The sequence below is a fragment of the Hipposideros armiger genome, unplaced genomic scaffold (genome assembly GCF_001890085.2).
Source record: "Hipposideros armiger isolate ML-2016 unplaced genomic scaffold, ASM189008v1 scaffold_599, whole genome shotgun sequence".
In the NCBI taxonomy this organism is placed as follows: Eukaryota; Metazoa; Chordata; class Mammalia; order Chiroptera; family Hipposideridae; genus Hipposideros; species Hipposideros armiger.
In genome coordinates this window covers 293740-307296 of record NW_017731949.1, presented here as the reverse complement: position 1 = coordinate 307296, position 13557 = coordinate 293740, and the positions used below count along the sequence as shown (strand labels likewise).

At 40.2% G+C, this 13557-nt stretch overlaps 1 protein-coding gene across 8 annotated transcripts in view; it reads right to left on the bottom strand.

Annotated features, from left to right (window-relative positions):
* The window catches only part of CDC14B (cell division cycle 14B), a 93745-nt gene that overhangs the window by 52569 nt on the left and 27619 nt on the right, over positions 1–13557 (bottom strand). For 6 of the 8 annotated variants that reach the window (XM_019624672.1, XM_019624676.1, XM_019624675.1 and 3 more), the window contains exons 2-4: positions 7465–7555; positions 6831–6906; positions 4453–4545 (exon numbers count right to left, since the gene is read on the bottom strand). In XM_019624672.1, coding sequence (XP_019480217.1) covers positions 4453–4545; positions 6831–6906; positions 7465–7555 — 260 coding nt within the window. Of the gene's footprint in view, positions 1–4452; positions 4546–6830; positions 6907–7464; positions 7556–8884; positions 9408–13557 lie in introns of those variants that run through there. The other 2 variants (XM_019624677.1, XM_019624678.1) reach the window with 2 other exon arrangements.

The window sequence follows — 13557 nt, the reverse complement described above, 5'->3', positions numbered from 1 at the left end:
GACTGATCTGCCTCGCCCGGGAAGAGCGCAATGATGGTGCCAACTTGGGCCAGTGAAGCAACATCCTCCACAACTAGACTGAAGAACAAAACGATAGCAACTTGTCTGTTCCTCTTCCCACAATTCCCCAGCACTGTTCCCATCTCCCCAATTCCCCAATAAAAAAATAAATAAAAAATCTTAAAAAAAAAATCACAAGGAAAAAAGCTGAGAAATTCAAAAGGTGGAACTTTCTACAAGATAACAGGTTTGGTCTCTTCAATAAATCAGTGGTAGCAAAAACAGACCACATGTGAGAGACACTAAGGGCAAACAACCACATGTAGAGTATGGTGCTGGATTAGATGTTGGTTTGATCCTTTTGGATCAATTGGGGAAATACAAAACCTGAGCATTCAATGGACTTTTCAACCAGATCAAACCTTCACTTATTTACTTTGATGTTTAATCTTTTGAGATACCCATATTATATTTTGACATTCCTTTGCTACTATTAAAAAATTTGCTTTTCTTAGAAGTTTTTCTCCTGTTTCCCCACTTAGCATTACAGCTCCATGCTCCTATTTCAGCCAGCCCAGGCAAGGATGCTATGACTTTTGCAGCCAAAACTGAGCTGAGCTAGAAGCCTGAGCAGGCTTCTAGCTAAGCAGAGGAATGAACTCAAGCGAATGTTCAAATTGTTTACCTGGTACTTTCCTAACCAATCAAATCAGTGCTAACCTAATTTGTAACCTAAGTTGTAAAATCCTGAAAGGATTTCTCAACCTAAAATATATTAAATTAAAAAGAGAGTTAACTTTTCTGCCTGCTGTTAAATAGAAACAGGCTCAAAATGGAGTCACTTTTGCTAAGCCCCACCAAAACTTAATACCTAACCTAACTGCAGTTTCAGCCATCCCAAGAATGGGATTTTAAACCAATCAATCCTGAATTTCCTGCTCCACACTAATGAGGTAATCTGCCTCATAAAATCCACTGCCTTCCCCTAAGGCAGCGGTTCTCAACCTGTGGGTCGCGACCCCTTTGGGGGTCAAATGACGCTTTCAAACGACGCCGGGTGCTCGTATGTGGGCGTATCTGCATGTGGGCCTGAAGATGGATAGAGGAGCGGTGTCTTGGTTCCTAAGACCATCGAAAATATGTGTTTTCCGATGGTCTTAGGCGACCCCTGTGAAAGGTTGAGAACCTCTGCTAAGGGAAGGTGACCTTGCCTAAAATAACCCACTCTTACAACTTCCTGTCCCCCACTCTTTCTACTTATAAAAACCTTCCTCTTTGTACAGCTCCTCAGGGCACCTTTCCATGCACTAAATGGGATGCTGCCCAATTCATGGGGGTTTTTTTGGTGTTTTTTTTTTTTTTTAAGATTTTTATTGGGGAATTGGGGGACGAGAACAGCGTTGGGGAATTGTGGGAAGGGGAACAGACAAGTTGCTGTCCTTTTGTGCTTCAGTCTAGTTGTGGAGGACGTTGCTTCACTGATCCAAGTTGGCACCACCATTGCACTCTTCCTGGGCAAGGCAAATCAGTCGCTGGCTTCTGGACAGCCGCTCACGGAGGCTGCTGGCCACTCACGCTGGCTGCTGGCTACACACGGTAGCCCATGGCTACCCACTGCAGCAGGGGCTGCAGCCTATGCCTCGCCGCAGCCCAGCTCCAGGTTGAGCTGTTGCTCAGCATCTTAGTTGTAGAGGGCAGTGTCACTGGCCCTCATATGTGGGATCCAAACCGGGGCCCTCTGGCATCCCAAGCCAGCTCTTAATCAACGCGCCACTCGGCCAGCCCTGTTTTGTTTTGTTTTTAGCTGAGCCATCCTGCCAAGAGGCAGCTCAGCTCTGGTGGGTCTCAAACCACTGTTGCTCAGAGCTCTCACTCTTCAGTGAGCTCTTAACCAACTGAGCCACTCGGCCGGCCCATGAATTGTTGAATAAAGCCAATTAGATCTTTAAATTCTATTGGGTGAATTTTTATTCTTTAACAATGCCAAAATACAACCATAAGCAAAGTGAAAAAGGCAACACCAAACTGAGAATATGCCAACAAGTTTTCAATAAATATGCCAAGGGGTTATTTTTTTTAACCTGCAGTAAACAACAGCAACAAGATTTAAAAAGAGATATCTTATTTATAAAATTATTAAGTGCTTTGTTTTTAAGACAACCCCTGGTTCCCACCATGCCCACAGCCACCCTCTGACCCTCTGAGGGTTTCTTTATACAGAAGTCACCAGGTCTGGTTCCTTAAGACCCATCATCCTGGGGACATCTCATCTGACCCGAGGCAAACTGCTGAGCTAAAAGCATCCCAGGCACAGCTCTGTGTGTTCTGCTCAGAGCATACTCTCTTAGATGGAACTGCTTAAGCCATCCAGACTTTCTCCAGGGTAGTGTAAAGACTTTTACAGTTATACAAAGGACCATTTCTCCAGGGTTCTGTTCAATACGCTATGAACCCCAAGAATCCTGGCTGCGTCCCTTTTCTGTAAAGCTGTCAGGATTTACTCTAATCACGGGGTTCCCTTCCCTAGTGACTGGCCAAGTAATGGGACCAAATGCCCTCGTTAAAACAGCCACCTCTCCATACTCTTCTCTTGGGACCTTGCTTAGGCTCTTTTTCCCCTAAGGATTTTTGCTAAACATAATAAACAGCAGGAAAGATGGGAAAAAAACAGAAATACTACATCTGGGTAGGCTTAATAAATCAAAATTTAACAGTCATGCCCTACAACCTGTTTCATACATTCAGAGACAATAAAGTTATCTCAGAAACATTTCTCAACTACTTTTGTGAGCACAAATAGGAAAACAAAGAAAAAAAACACCTTAATAATCGTTAATTATATGCCTTAGACATAGAAAAAGAAATTATTAAATTTTGAAGTGAAATTCTCACTAGTATCACCAACTTTTGGTCTAATCACTGTAAATTCCAGATTATTAAGCAGTAGATCAGAAAAGAATATTAAAAGGGGGGAAGCATGACAGAATCAAGTAGCAAGCTGAGGGAAGAAAGAATTTATCTCGGGAACAAAAACAATCCTTTTTATTTTTAAATCTAGGAGAGTAACTATTACAACTACGGTGGGTAAGAGTGGAAGAAACATCCACTCACCCTTCTTCTCCACTGAATGGAGGTGCCGGTTTCCATACCAAAACGATGAGGCACACTGCTCTCTGGAGAAGTTGTGTTCTTAGCCTACTCAGGAAACCCTCCTGCAGATGAATGCACTTAGCACTAAATAAAATTCGACTCTAAAAAAACAAATAGGGCCAGCCAAGTGGCTCATTGGTTAAGAGTTGGCTTAGGAGCGCTAGCTCTGAGCAGCAGGGCTGCCGGTTCAGGTTCCACATGAGCCTGTGATGTTGCACCCTCTACAGCTACGACGGTGAACAACAGCTCAACCTGGAGCTGGGCTGCTGTGAGTCGTTGGCGACAGCGTAGGCTGCAGCCACTGCTGCAGTGGGCTGCCGTAAGCTACTGTGAGTGGCTGGCAGCCAGCGTGAGCTGCCTGAACCGCTGTGAGCGGTCGTACAATGGCCAGCGTCTGATCTGCCTCAGCTGGAAGAGCGCAATGATCATAATACTAACATGGGCCAGTGAAGCGACATCCTCCACAACTAGACTAAAGAACAAAAGGACAGCAACTTGTCTGTTCCCCTCCTGATTCCCCAATGCTGTTCCCTTCCCCAATTCCCCAATAAAATCTTTAAAAAAAATAAAAAAACAAATATAAAAAAGTAAATATAAGAAAATAAAAAAACAAATATTTTCCATGATATTTACAAGTAAAAAAATTCATCACTCTTGTGCAAATGCTGGCTATTCCAAAGCATTCTTCCAGTAACCCAAGTAGACCAACCACTCAGTGCCATACATAATCTACGTATTGTGTTACCCCGTTTTCCTATAATACTGACACACCATTTTCTGTGCTAGATGTTTTGGTGAGAAAGAAGATGATTTTAGAATCACACCTTAGTTAGGAAAAAAAATGTTTCTATTCAACTTATAAAGCACTGTTACCTCATGTGGTACGCTTTCAGGTTAAAAAAAAAAAATCAGTTCCTGGTCCTGACTCCACTTCCACAACTTCACTAAATAGATCACGAGTTAATAACAACACAGCTTTGGGGGCGTTAATGTCTAACTAAGTGCCATACACATAAGTTTTCACACTAGTTGGTAATTTTTTTTTAAATAGACTTTTTTAGAGCAGTTTTTGGTTCACAGCAAATGAGCAGAAGGTACAGAGATCTTCCATACATCCCTTCCCCCTACATACGCAGAGCCTTGTCCCATTGGTCAGTGTTTAAAAAGCAAAACATGTTCTCTCTGGGAAGAAATCAAGACATTATCTTAGAAAAGGTAATTTCAAATTTCCAACAGCAAATTTAAAGTACCATTGTTGTCTGCATTTTCATTACTACATTGGAAAAGTAGTTAAATACTTACCATATAACATCCAACAAGGTAAGCAGCATTTGCTTGTTTTCTCTGATCACAGCCAGTAAAATGAACAATTTTCTTCCTTATCAATGTAATGGACTGCATAAAGATACACAGCTGTTAGTATTTTCTTTTTAATTTCAAGTTTTCTAAAACTTTATCTTGTGATGAAGATAAATTCCAAATCTCACAATGTGTAAGCATTCATATTATCAAGACCTTTAAAATAGTAACTTTGATACCCTAAAGTACCATGTACCTTCCTATAAAAGACATGATCTTAGATTACAAGGATGGTACAATTTAAGAGGAGGGTAGATATATACTTAAAGTGTAGACTACCTCTGAAAGAATACATAAGAAGCTGGAAAGGGGGTGCTTTTCTTTAATTTTCTTACTGCTTGATTTTTTTAAAAAACATCTATTTCCAAAACCTTTAAATTATTATAAAATAAAAAGGTATATAAAGCCAGCCAAAAATCATTCTGTTAGAAATTAGGATAGTAAATGGGGTGAGGGGCAGGGTGAGGGTGGTGCAGAGATAGACCAAGGAGCATAAGGAGGCTCTTCTATGGTGCTGTTAATGTCCTGTCCCTAATCTGATGATCAAGACCATGACCCATGTATTTCAGTTTGTGAAAATTCATGAGCTGTATACTCATGATCTGTACACATTTCTGTACATACATTATACTTCAATAAAAAGTCAAACATGAAAAGGATATCAAATGTAAAAACCCAAGGAAGACATGCTTAGTTAGCACTTCCTCACCTATACTTCAATAATGTGAGTAGAAACAGAATCTGGGTAAGGGCCAGGAATAGACTATATTCAGTTCAATAAGCTCGCATTCCTTGGCTTCTGAGTCAGTGATGAATGTGTACATATTTTCCTTCAGTTGTTTACACGGAATAAGAGACCCAAATTGATTTTTAAAAACTAAAATAAACTAAAACAACTCAACCAGCCACAGAGCAACCCAAGCGCAAAACACTCTTAATTTAAACTCTGAACACACTTTTATCACTACTAATCGAATAGGCAGTAATGTTTTGATCAGTTTGGATGGTCAACATCTACAAGCTGGACCAGTAAATGATAAAATGTTAAAGGATAAAAAGGACCAATATATTCTTAGTTGACCCAAAGGTTAAAAGTCCATACATGGCTGAGTGTAGAAAAAAAAAAATTCTTTTCAAAGTAAAGCAAAGGAATACAAGTGGGGGGAGAGGAAATTATTTTTAGCTTCCTAGCCCTGTATGAAACAAAAGACCTGCCACTGACAACTGGAAAAAGGGAGTGGCGGGAGGAGGTGGGTGGGAGAGACATAAAAACATAAGACCATAAATGCTTCCATTCCTAATGAAGAGAGAAAGAAGTCCAGAAAGAAGAGTCTCCATCTCTATATCAATCTGTACTGAATACACACATAATACAAAAGAAAAAGCAATGCTACAACTTCCATTTTACAGATCAGTAGCTCATCTAACAGGTGCTTCTAACATTTATGATTTGCAATTTTAGGTTTGATACTCAAGGGAAAAAAATCTGCCTTGCTCACTCAGAACTTCTTAATACAATTTAATTTTTAATTGAAAATAAACTTTATTTCTTCTGTGTAGTAGTCTGGTAAGTAATTGTTTAAATAAATTTTTTTTGAATTCCCCCAAAATCCACTATCTTCCACTTGAGAGTCCACAGTGACTAATTTGGAATTGCTAGCAGTACATAAACATTTTTTATTGCGCATGACCAATAGTCAAAGTTTTTAAAATAAATGCATGGGGTCTAAGCTCAGACTAATAGAAATACACTTTTGCAACTCTCAATGACAGACACAGCCTTAAAAATATGCTGTTTGCCCTGGCTTTCCATGCTCCTTAATCGTATGTGTAAAAGGTCAAGGTTAAGAGTCACAAGTAGTACAACATCATGGGAGATCCAAGACTGAATGAGAGAGTAAGATGAGCCAATTTTTATTAGTCTGCTAGCACTCCCTCCCCATCAAAATGAAGGCAGAACAGTAACCACAGCAAGGGAACTTTCTCTTGTTAGGTTTCCGCCTCATTAGGTCAAGGTCAGACAATAAGAGGTTCACTTTATTAACCAATTTCCACTTTGGCTTTCCAAGTATCTGAGTATCACCAATCCAAACCAGAACCAAATGACACAAACTTAAATTCTTCAATCAAAACTCTGGAAAACTAACATATACACTATTCTTTTATCAAACAAAAAACCATGGATATGACCCAAACACTACTGCAATGAAAAACATGACAATTCCTTTTTAAAAACAGAGGTGTGCTTTCCTTACTTTCCCCGCCCCAAGGTCAGGCTAAAATGATTAATTAAGTCAAATCCTAAGTAAAAAAGATTTTACCTTTAATTTCTTATTTATCTTGCGACAATATCTGTAAACCATTGCCAGATTGAGTGGTCCAAAATCTGCGTAGAAGCTTTAAAAATGAAAAACAAAAACGTGTATGTATATTCTAGACACTCTGAATATAAATGTCTTTTTGCAGCTACAAGAACAAATTAAGACAAGGAAGTACACAGCAAATTGTTATCAGTCAGTCACACAACTTAAAGTACTGCCTTAACTAGTGGAAGAGATACTCCAGTAAACAATGCCTATTAAAAAATATGACCAGTGGTGGTTCAACGCCTAAATCTAACCCCAAATAACATATGAAAACACCTTCTGAATTAAAAAACCTATTTTCCACACATATTTTTCCACTGGTAAAAACATATCTTAGCACATTAGTTTATATCTCATTGTACTGTAAACTATTAGAATTTCAAATGTAAATTGTTAAATTTACAAAGCCTCACTCATTTTTATTTTTTTCCCCTAAGGATCTATTTTATTACTAAGGGTTAAAGAAAAAACATCCTGCAATTATCAATCAACAGATTTGTAATTTTCCAAAGCTATCCTTTTTATAAAGATACCTTCAGATTCTTCAAAATAAAAAAGTACTAACAATCTTTTAAAAAGCAATACTTACTTCTCATATTCAAGTTCATTATCTATGCTGAAATAATGTACATTTGATGAACTCTTTGGTCTGCTGTAGAGAATGGCAAAACAAAGGCGATCTGAAATGGAAAAATTGCAATGTTCCTTCCTTCAGATTATTAAAAAACATTTCATATATCATGATGCAACTATTTTCAGATGAAGTCAAATTTTTATTTTTTCCATGCATGTTTCTGATGGTAAGGGTGCCTTCCAATGTTCTGGCTATTTTGGTGAGTGATAATAAATAAGCAAATTTTTTAAAGGGGAAATTGCCCTTAACTGTAAGTTTCAAAAATGGTGACTTTTCACTTAGCAATATGGCTTGATTTCTGGAGGAACCTCTCATCACAAAACTTTACGTTTCTGTGGACTACGAAATCTGAGCAAATGGCAGCATGCACTTGATGACTAGGCATCAACCTAGATGATTTTCACTATGTGTCACTGTGTTTTCAAGACATCCTAAAGAGTCACTTCAGTAGGAACTGTATTTTAAGCAGATAGAGACTTTCAAAACTGCTTCAAAATGAACATTTACAGTTATAGAACATAAACAACAAAATGAACCATATGCTTATCCAACTGTTCTTAGGGATCACTACTACTTTTGTAGTGATTTTTACAATTATACAAACTACCATCGCAACAGAAGCAATGAGAGGTTTCTGGATGGTGAATGTGAAATGAACTTGTGTTGCATTAATGCAGTTAGGCTGCTGTGAGGTTTAGCAAGAATGGTAACCAGTGTTAATAATGCTCAGACACTCCACCCATCCTCCCCCACCCACCCGCAAAACAGTTGCCTGAAAATCCTCGGCGAAGCAAAGCCATCCGCAAAACCTAGTAGTAGCAATACTAGTAGTACTAGTAGAATACTTACACTCAAATTGTGGCAAAATGAAGTTCAGCTTTATAAAACAGTAAGGAACAAAGGACGCCAGCTGGCATCCTTTCCCCGAATGGTAATTTAAACAATTGCCAACAATTCAACTCGCGCAATTGCTGTGTTTATTTCCCTGTAAACTCAACTAGAATGTCTTGAAACCACAAACACTCAAAAAGATGACGGGGCTTAGTCCTTTCCAACCACAAATGACCCTTGATCCCTGTGCACGGTGACCGCGGATTTTGCACCCTTGGGTGGACAGGCACAACTCACTTACCAGCCAGGGCTCCCCACGACACAGGTCTGTTCGCGTTCGTCCCAAAGCAAGACCACGCCTGGGAGCCTCTGGACTGAGTCCCGGGAGGCCACCCATGCCCATGAGACAGCATCGGCCCTAGCCCGGAAAGTTAAAGGCACTGCCTGGCCAGCAACTGGGGCCTCCTTGAACCCAATGCCCTCTAAACATGGGGTATCCCCGGGGGTGCCCGGGACAGGCCAGACCCGCACCCTCAGCACTCACCTTTGATCACCTCGGCCACCAGACGGGTCCCTATGCCCTCCCGGCTCATGACTCCAAAGCATCTGGAAGGCGGGGCAGAGGGAAGGACTGGACAGCCAGGGAACAACCAGCCGCTGAGAGAGGAGGCGCCGCAACCACACCCCCGAAGTTCAAAAAACAAAAAGTTTAAAGGGCCGCGCCCAAGCAGTGGGCACAGCGACGCCCTGGGCCACCCAACCCACCGCAAACCTAGACGAGCCAACCCCGGAAGTTCAAAACTTCTCAAACTGCCCCAAACGGGGTGGGTGAGCGAGTGGAGCGCGGAAGCCACCCCCAGCAGCCGGGGCTGAGCTTCGCCCCGCCTCAGGAACCCGGGGGACGCCACACGGTCATCTGTCGCTCCAGGACCTCCAGCCCCAAGATTCTGCACTCACAGGACGTGCAGCAGAGAGCGGCAACCGTGGGCCTGGTGAAAGAAAGCAGCTCCGAAAGCCAGTGGAAGGACTTCTCGGAAGTGGAGCGCTAGGTAGTGAACCTGCCCCCAGTGACACCAACTCGGGGCGCCTCCCCCAGACATCCTGGCTGCTGCCACCAGGGGGGGCTGCAGCCCCGCGCTGGTCAGGCGCCAAACCCCGGGACCCCGACCGGCCCGTAACTACTTCGGCTCAGAGACCCGCGGAGTGTCGGGCTCGCTGCGAGTGAGAGCATCTTCTTTACAACGGACGTCGATCTTCAAAGTCGTTGCAGATTTAAAGGTAAATTCAGCTTAAAGCTGAGGTCATCATTCCTTTAAAGGCCTTAGATTTCTCTTCAGAAAAGTATTAGGGTGGCTAAAAAGGAAAAATTCTGACACCATACTAAGCAACCATTTAAAGTATTTTCTAAACCTGTACTCCTATGTTAGTCTCAAGTGAAAAAGAAATAATTTACAGTATGAGTACGGTCCCATATAGTGCTGGGATTGGGGGCGATTTTCATTCCCTCCTCTATTTTTCCAAGTTTCCTACAGAAAAGTGTTACTTTAATAATCTGTGGAAAAAAATTGCAATGACTCTCCCTTAAAACAGACAAGCAATACAGTAACAACTCTTTCCCAAGAATTATACTGTATTTATAATTACAATATAATATAAACATTCTATATCACACATACATTTTTTGCCCCAAAAGTAAATCAGCATGCCTAACTTTATTCTAAAATTCCAGATGAATCAAAGACTTCTAATGTAAAAAACAAACGAATTATTTAATGCTGTCAACTGAAGAAGGCCTTTCTAAATGAAACAAAATCTAAAAGCCGTAAGAGAACTGACTGCTAAACTGGTACCCATTTTCTAAATGGCCTTCATAGCAATAGACACAAAGTCAAAATAAACTGGACAAGATTTTGAATTCATCCCATGAAGATGCCCAATTTCAATTTTATGTTACTGCAAAATAACAGAAATGCAAAATTGAACTACAAGGTCCTAGTTTTCCTTCAGGCTGGCAAAAAAAAAAAAAAATCAAAGGAGTCTGAAAAGGCACTGTGTTGGTGAGGTTGTGGGGAAACAGGCACATTGTCCGTAGGTGTAGGTAGGAATATAAACTGGGAAAACCTCTATTCACGGAAACAAACACTTTATCACCCCAAAATATGCTTTTTGGGGTATTGATTTTAAGCTGGTTATTAAGAAACAAAAGACTCGGAAAGAACCTTTTGACCCTTCCCCTCCTCCTCCCACCTGCCTAAAGGAATTCAGATAGAAAAACCTACTTAAAGGGAGGAAGAATGACCTTAACAACTAAACGACAGACAGGAAGAAATTTAGCAAAGCCTGTTTGTTGGACTCCCCTGTGTCCCATTGTTTCTGGGTCCTCCAAGCAAGAATCTATCACATTTGCTCTTCTTTCTATCTACATGTAAATTGACTAACTTCCCTTTGAAATCCCAGATCCCTGCCTCCCTCTCCTTTGTCCAGAATGACATATGCTTATGAAACCCCCACATGTGCTAAAGAAATAAATTTTGGATACATAAAACTGCAGGAGCTAAGCTTACAGGACACAGTATATCATATTTTGTGCCTGCTTGCTAAGAATATTTATAAATGACAGTTGTGTGGAAAATTTTTTTATCTGAGACTAGCTTTCATTATAATCTGGAGGTAGCAAGGATGTGAGGGAGTAGCTAAACCCCACATCTACCCGGAGTTTTCTTGCAGTTAGGGTTATCTATCAAAAAGTCCCAAAAGCTGTGCAAGACCGGACTGGCTCTGGGACGTTTCCATCAGTGTGATACAAAGAGATGAGATCTGACATCATTAACAACATGTCCTAAAACATCTGCATCATAATCATGCATGTCAGACATTCTTGAGCCAGAAAGAGAAGTCACACAGAAGTAAAGCAGTCGGCTTCAACAAACATATTTTTTTGGATCCTAAGCCAAGAACTTTTAAGTTCTAATTTATCTACCCTAAATAAGCATTTCAGAGGGAGGGGAGATAAGTAAATGGTCTGTCTCACTTCAAATTTCTTGTCAGTGAATGAAAAAGACTTATTTTAATGAATATTTTTAATATTTAATTGTTTTATCAGAAGCAAATTCTTATTCACAATACTTATTATCTCCAGTGGTATTTCAAGGTGCTCCTAACAATGTTTGGGACATAGCACAATTCTAGGCCACTAGACACATCATCAGTAAGTAAATTTTTCTATAGAGAAACCTCTCAGGGAGACTTTTTTTAATTGTCATGCCCTTTGACGGTGGTTTTTTAAGAAAATGGTGTAGAGAAGAAAGGATTAAGGGTACATATTAAATTATTTTTAAGTGGGAACCAGGGCAAAAGATTTGAAGACACTTAGTGAAAGAAATTATAGGAATGGCCTATAAGCTCATGAAAAAGGCATGCAAGTCAGGGAAATGCAAATTAAAACCACAATCAATACCAATTCTCAGCCACTAGGATGCTAAAATCAGAACACCACCAATTGTTGGAGAGGATTTAGAGCAATAGAACTCTCAAACATTGCTAATGGGAATGCAAAATGGTATTAAGATACTAGGAAAGTTTAGCAGTTTCTTACAAAGTTACATACACTTTCCCTATGACCCAGCCATCCAACTCCCAAGTATGTATATATACCCAGTACATAAATTCAAGAGAAAGTAAAACCCTTGTCTATGAAGAGACTTGTACATGAATATTTGTAGCAGCTTTAGAAGAGCCAGAAACTGGAAACAACACAAATTTCTATCAACAGAATGGATAAACAGATTGTAGTATACTCATGGAACACCACTCAGCAAAAACAAAAGAATGAAGTACTGATACACAAAATAAAATGGATGCATCTATAAAAACTATGCTGAGCAAAAGAAGACAGATGCAAAAGAGTTCATGCCATATGATTTTTGATACATAATGTTCAAAAACAGGTAAAATTAATCTATATTGACAAAAGTCAACAGTGGCTGTTTGGGGTGAGAGGGAAAGGGGCCCAGAAGGTCCAGTAGTTCACTTGTTAAAATTCAAACTGTACACATAAATCTCTGCATTTTACTGTATACAAGTTATATTCACTTTTTAAAGGATGGGGTCAGTGGGGTGGACAAAAAGAATTTTGACTGGTACAGATCCATGAAAAACTACAGAATTAATAAAGTATTTTGTATAAAATACAATTAAGAATTACAGTAATACCTTGGTTTGCGAGCATAATTTGTTCCGGAAACAAACTACGCATATTGCAAGATATCGCTCATTTACCACGTTAAAATGTATTAGAAATGTTTGCTTGTCTTGAGGAACATTCGCAAATGAAGTTACTCACAATCCAAGGTTTTACTATCTTGACTTGGGGCTGCCTGTGTGGCTCAGTTGGTTAAGAGCGCGAGTTGTGAGCAATAAGGCTGCCGGTTTGATTTCCACATGGGCCAGGGAGCTGCGACCGAGCTCAGCTGCCAACAGGCGGCAAGATGGCTCAGATGGTGAGAGCACGTGCTCCTAACAAGGTTGCCATTTTGACTCCCGCATGGGATGGTGGGCTACGCCCCTTCCTCTCCCCCAGCAACTAAGAATGAACGCGGCACCTTGAGCTGAGCTGTACAGTATGTTTCTGACCACAGATGCTCTCATTCTCTCAAGCAGATGAGGAAATTAAGAGTTGGATGTCAGGATCAAGACTCTTGGAACCAAAGGCCCTAAAGGCAGAAGAAAAGGCACAGCTCCCTGGGTTTTGTTTTTCTGGCAGTTGGAGGCCTTTTGTCTTTTAGTATCCACTTGTCAGAGGCTATGGGATAGAAACTGATGGATTTATTTCCTCTGAGTCTGGGCTGTCCATTATAGTATCCACTAACCACGTTAGCAGATACTGAGCATTTCTATCATCACAGAAAGTTCTATTGGGCAGCGATGTTCTAGGTAGTGTGAGAGTTGGATCATTAGTAGATCAACAGCTTTAAGATAGAGAAGAGACAGAAGAGCTCCAGATTATTCTGCTGTGTTTGTGTGAATTGAAGCAAGTTTTAGTTGGAGACATATGATAGAATATAAGGAATAATCTTTCCATGAAAAGATAAACGTTATTTCTGGGAATATTCCTTGAAGATTTTAGGACCTGATGCTTTTTTTAATTTAATTTAATTTTACAGACTTAGGAAGAATAAAAGTATTTATTATTTCAAGAATCCTTGAAAGAATCTGTTA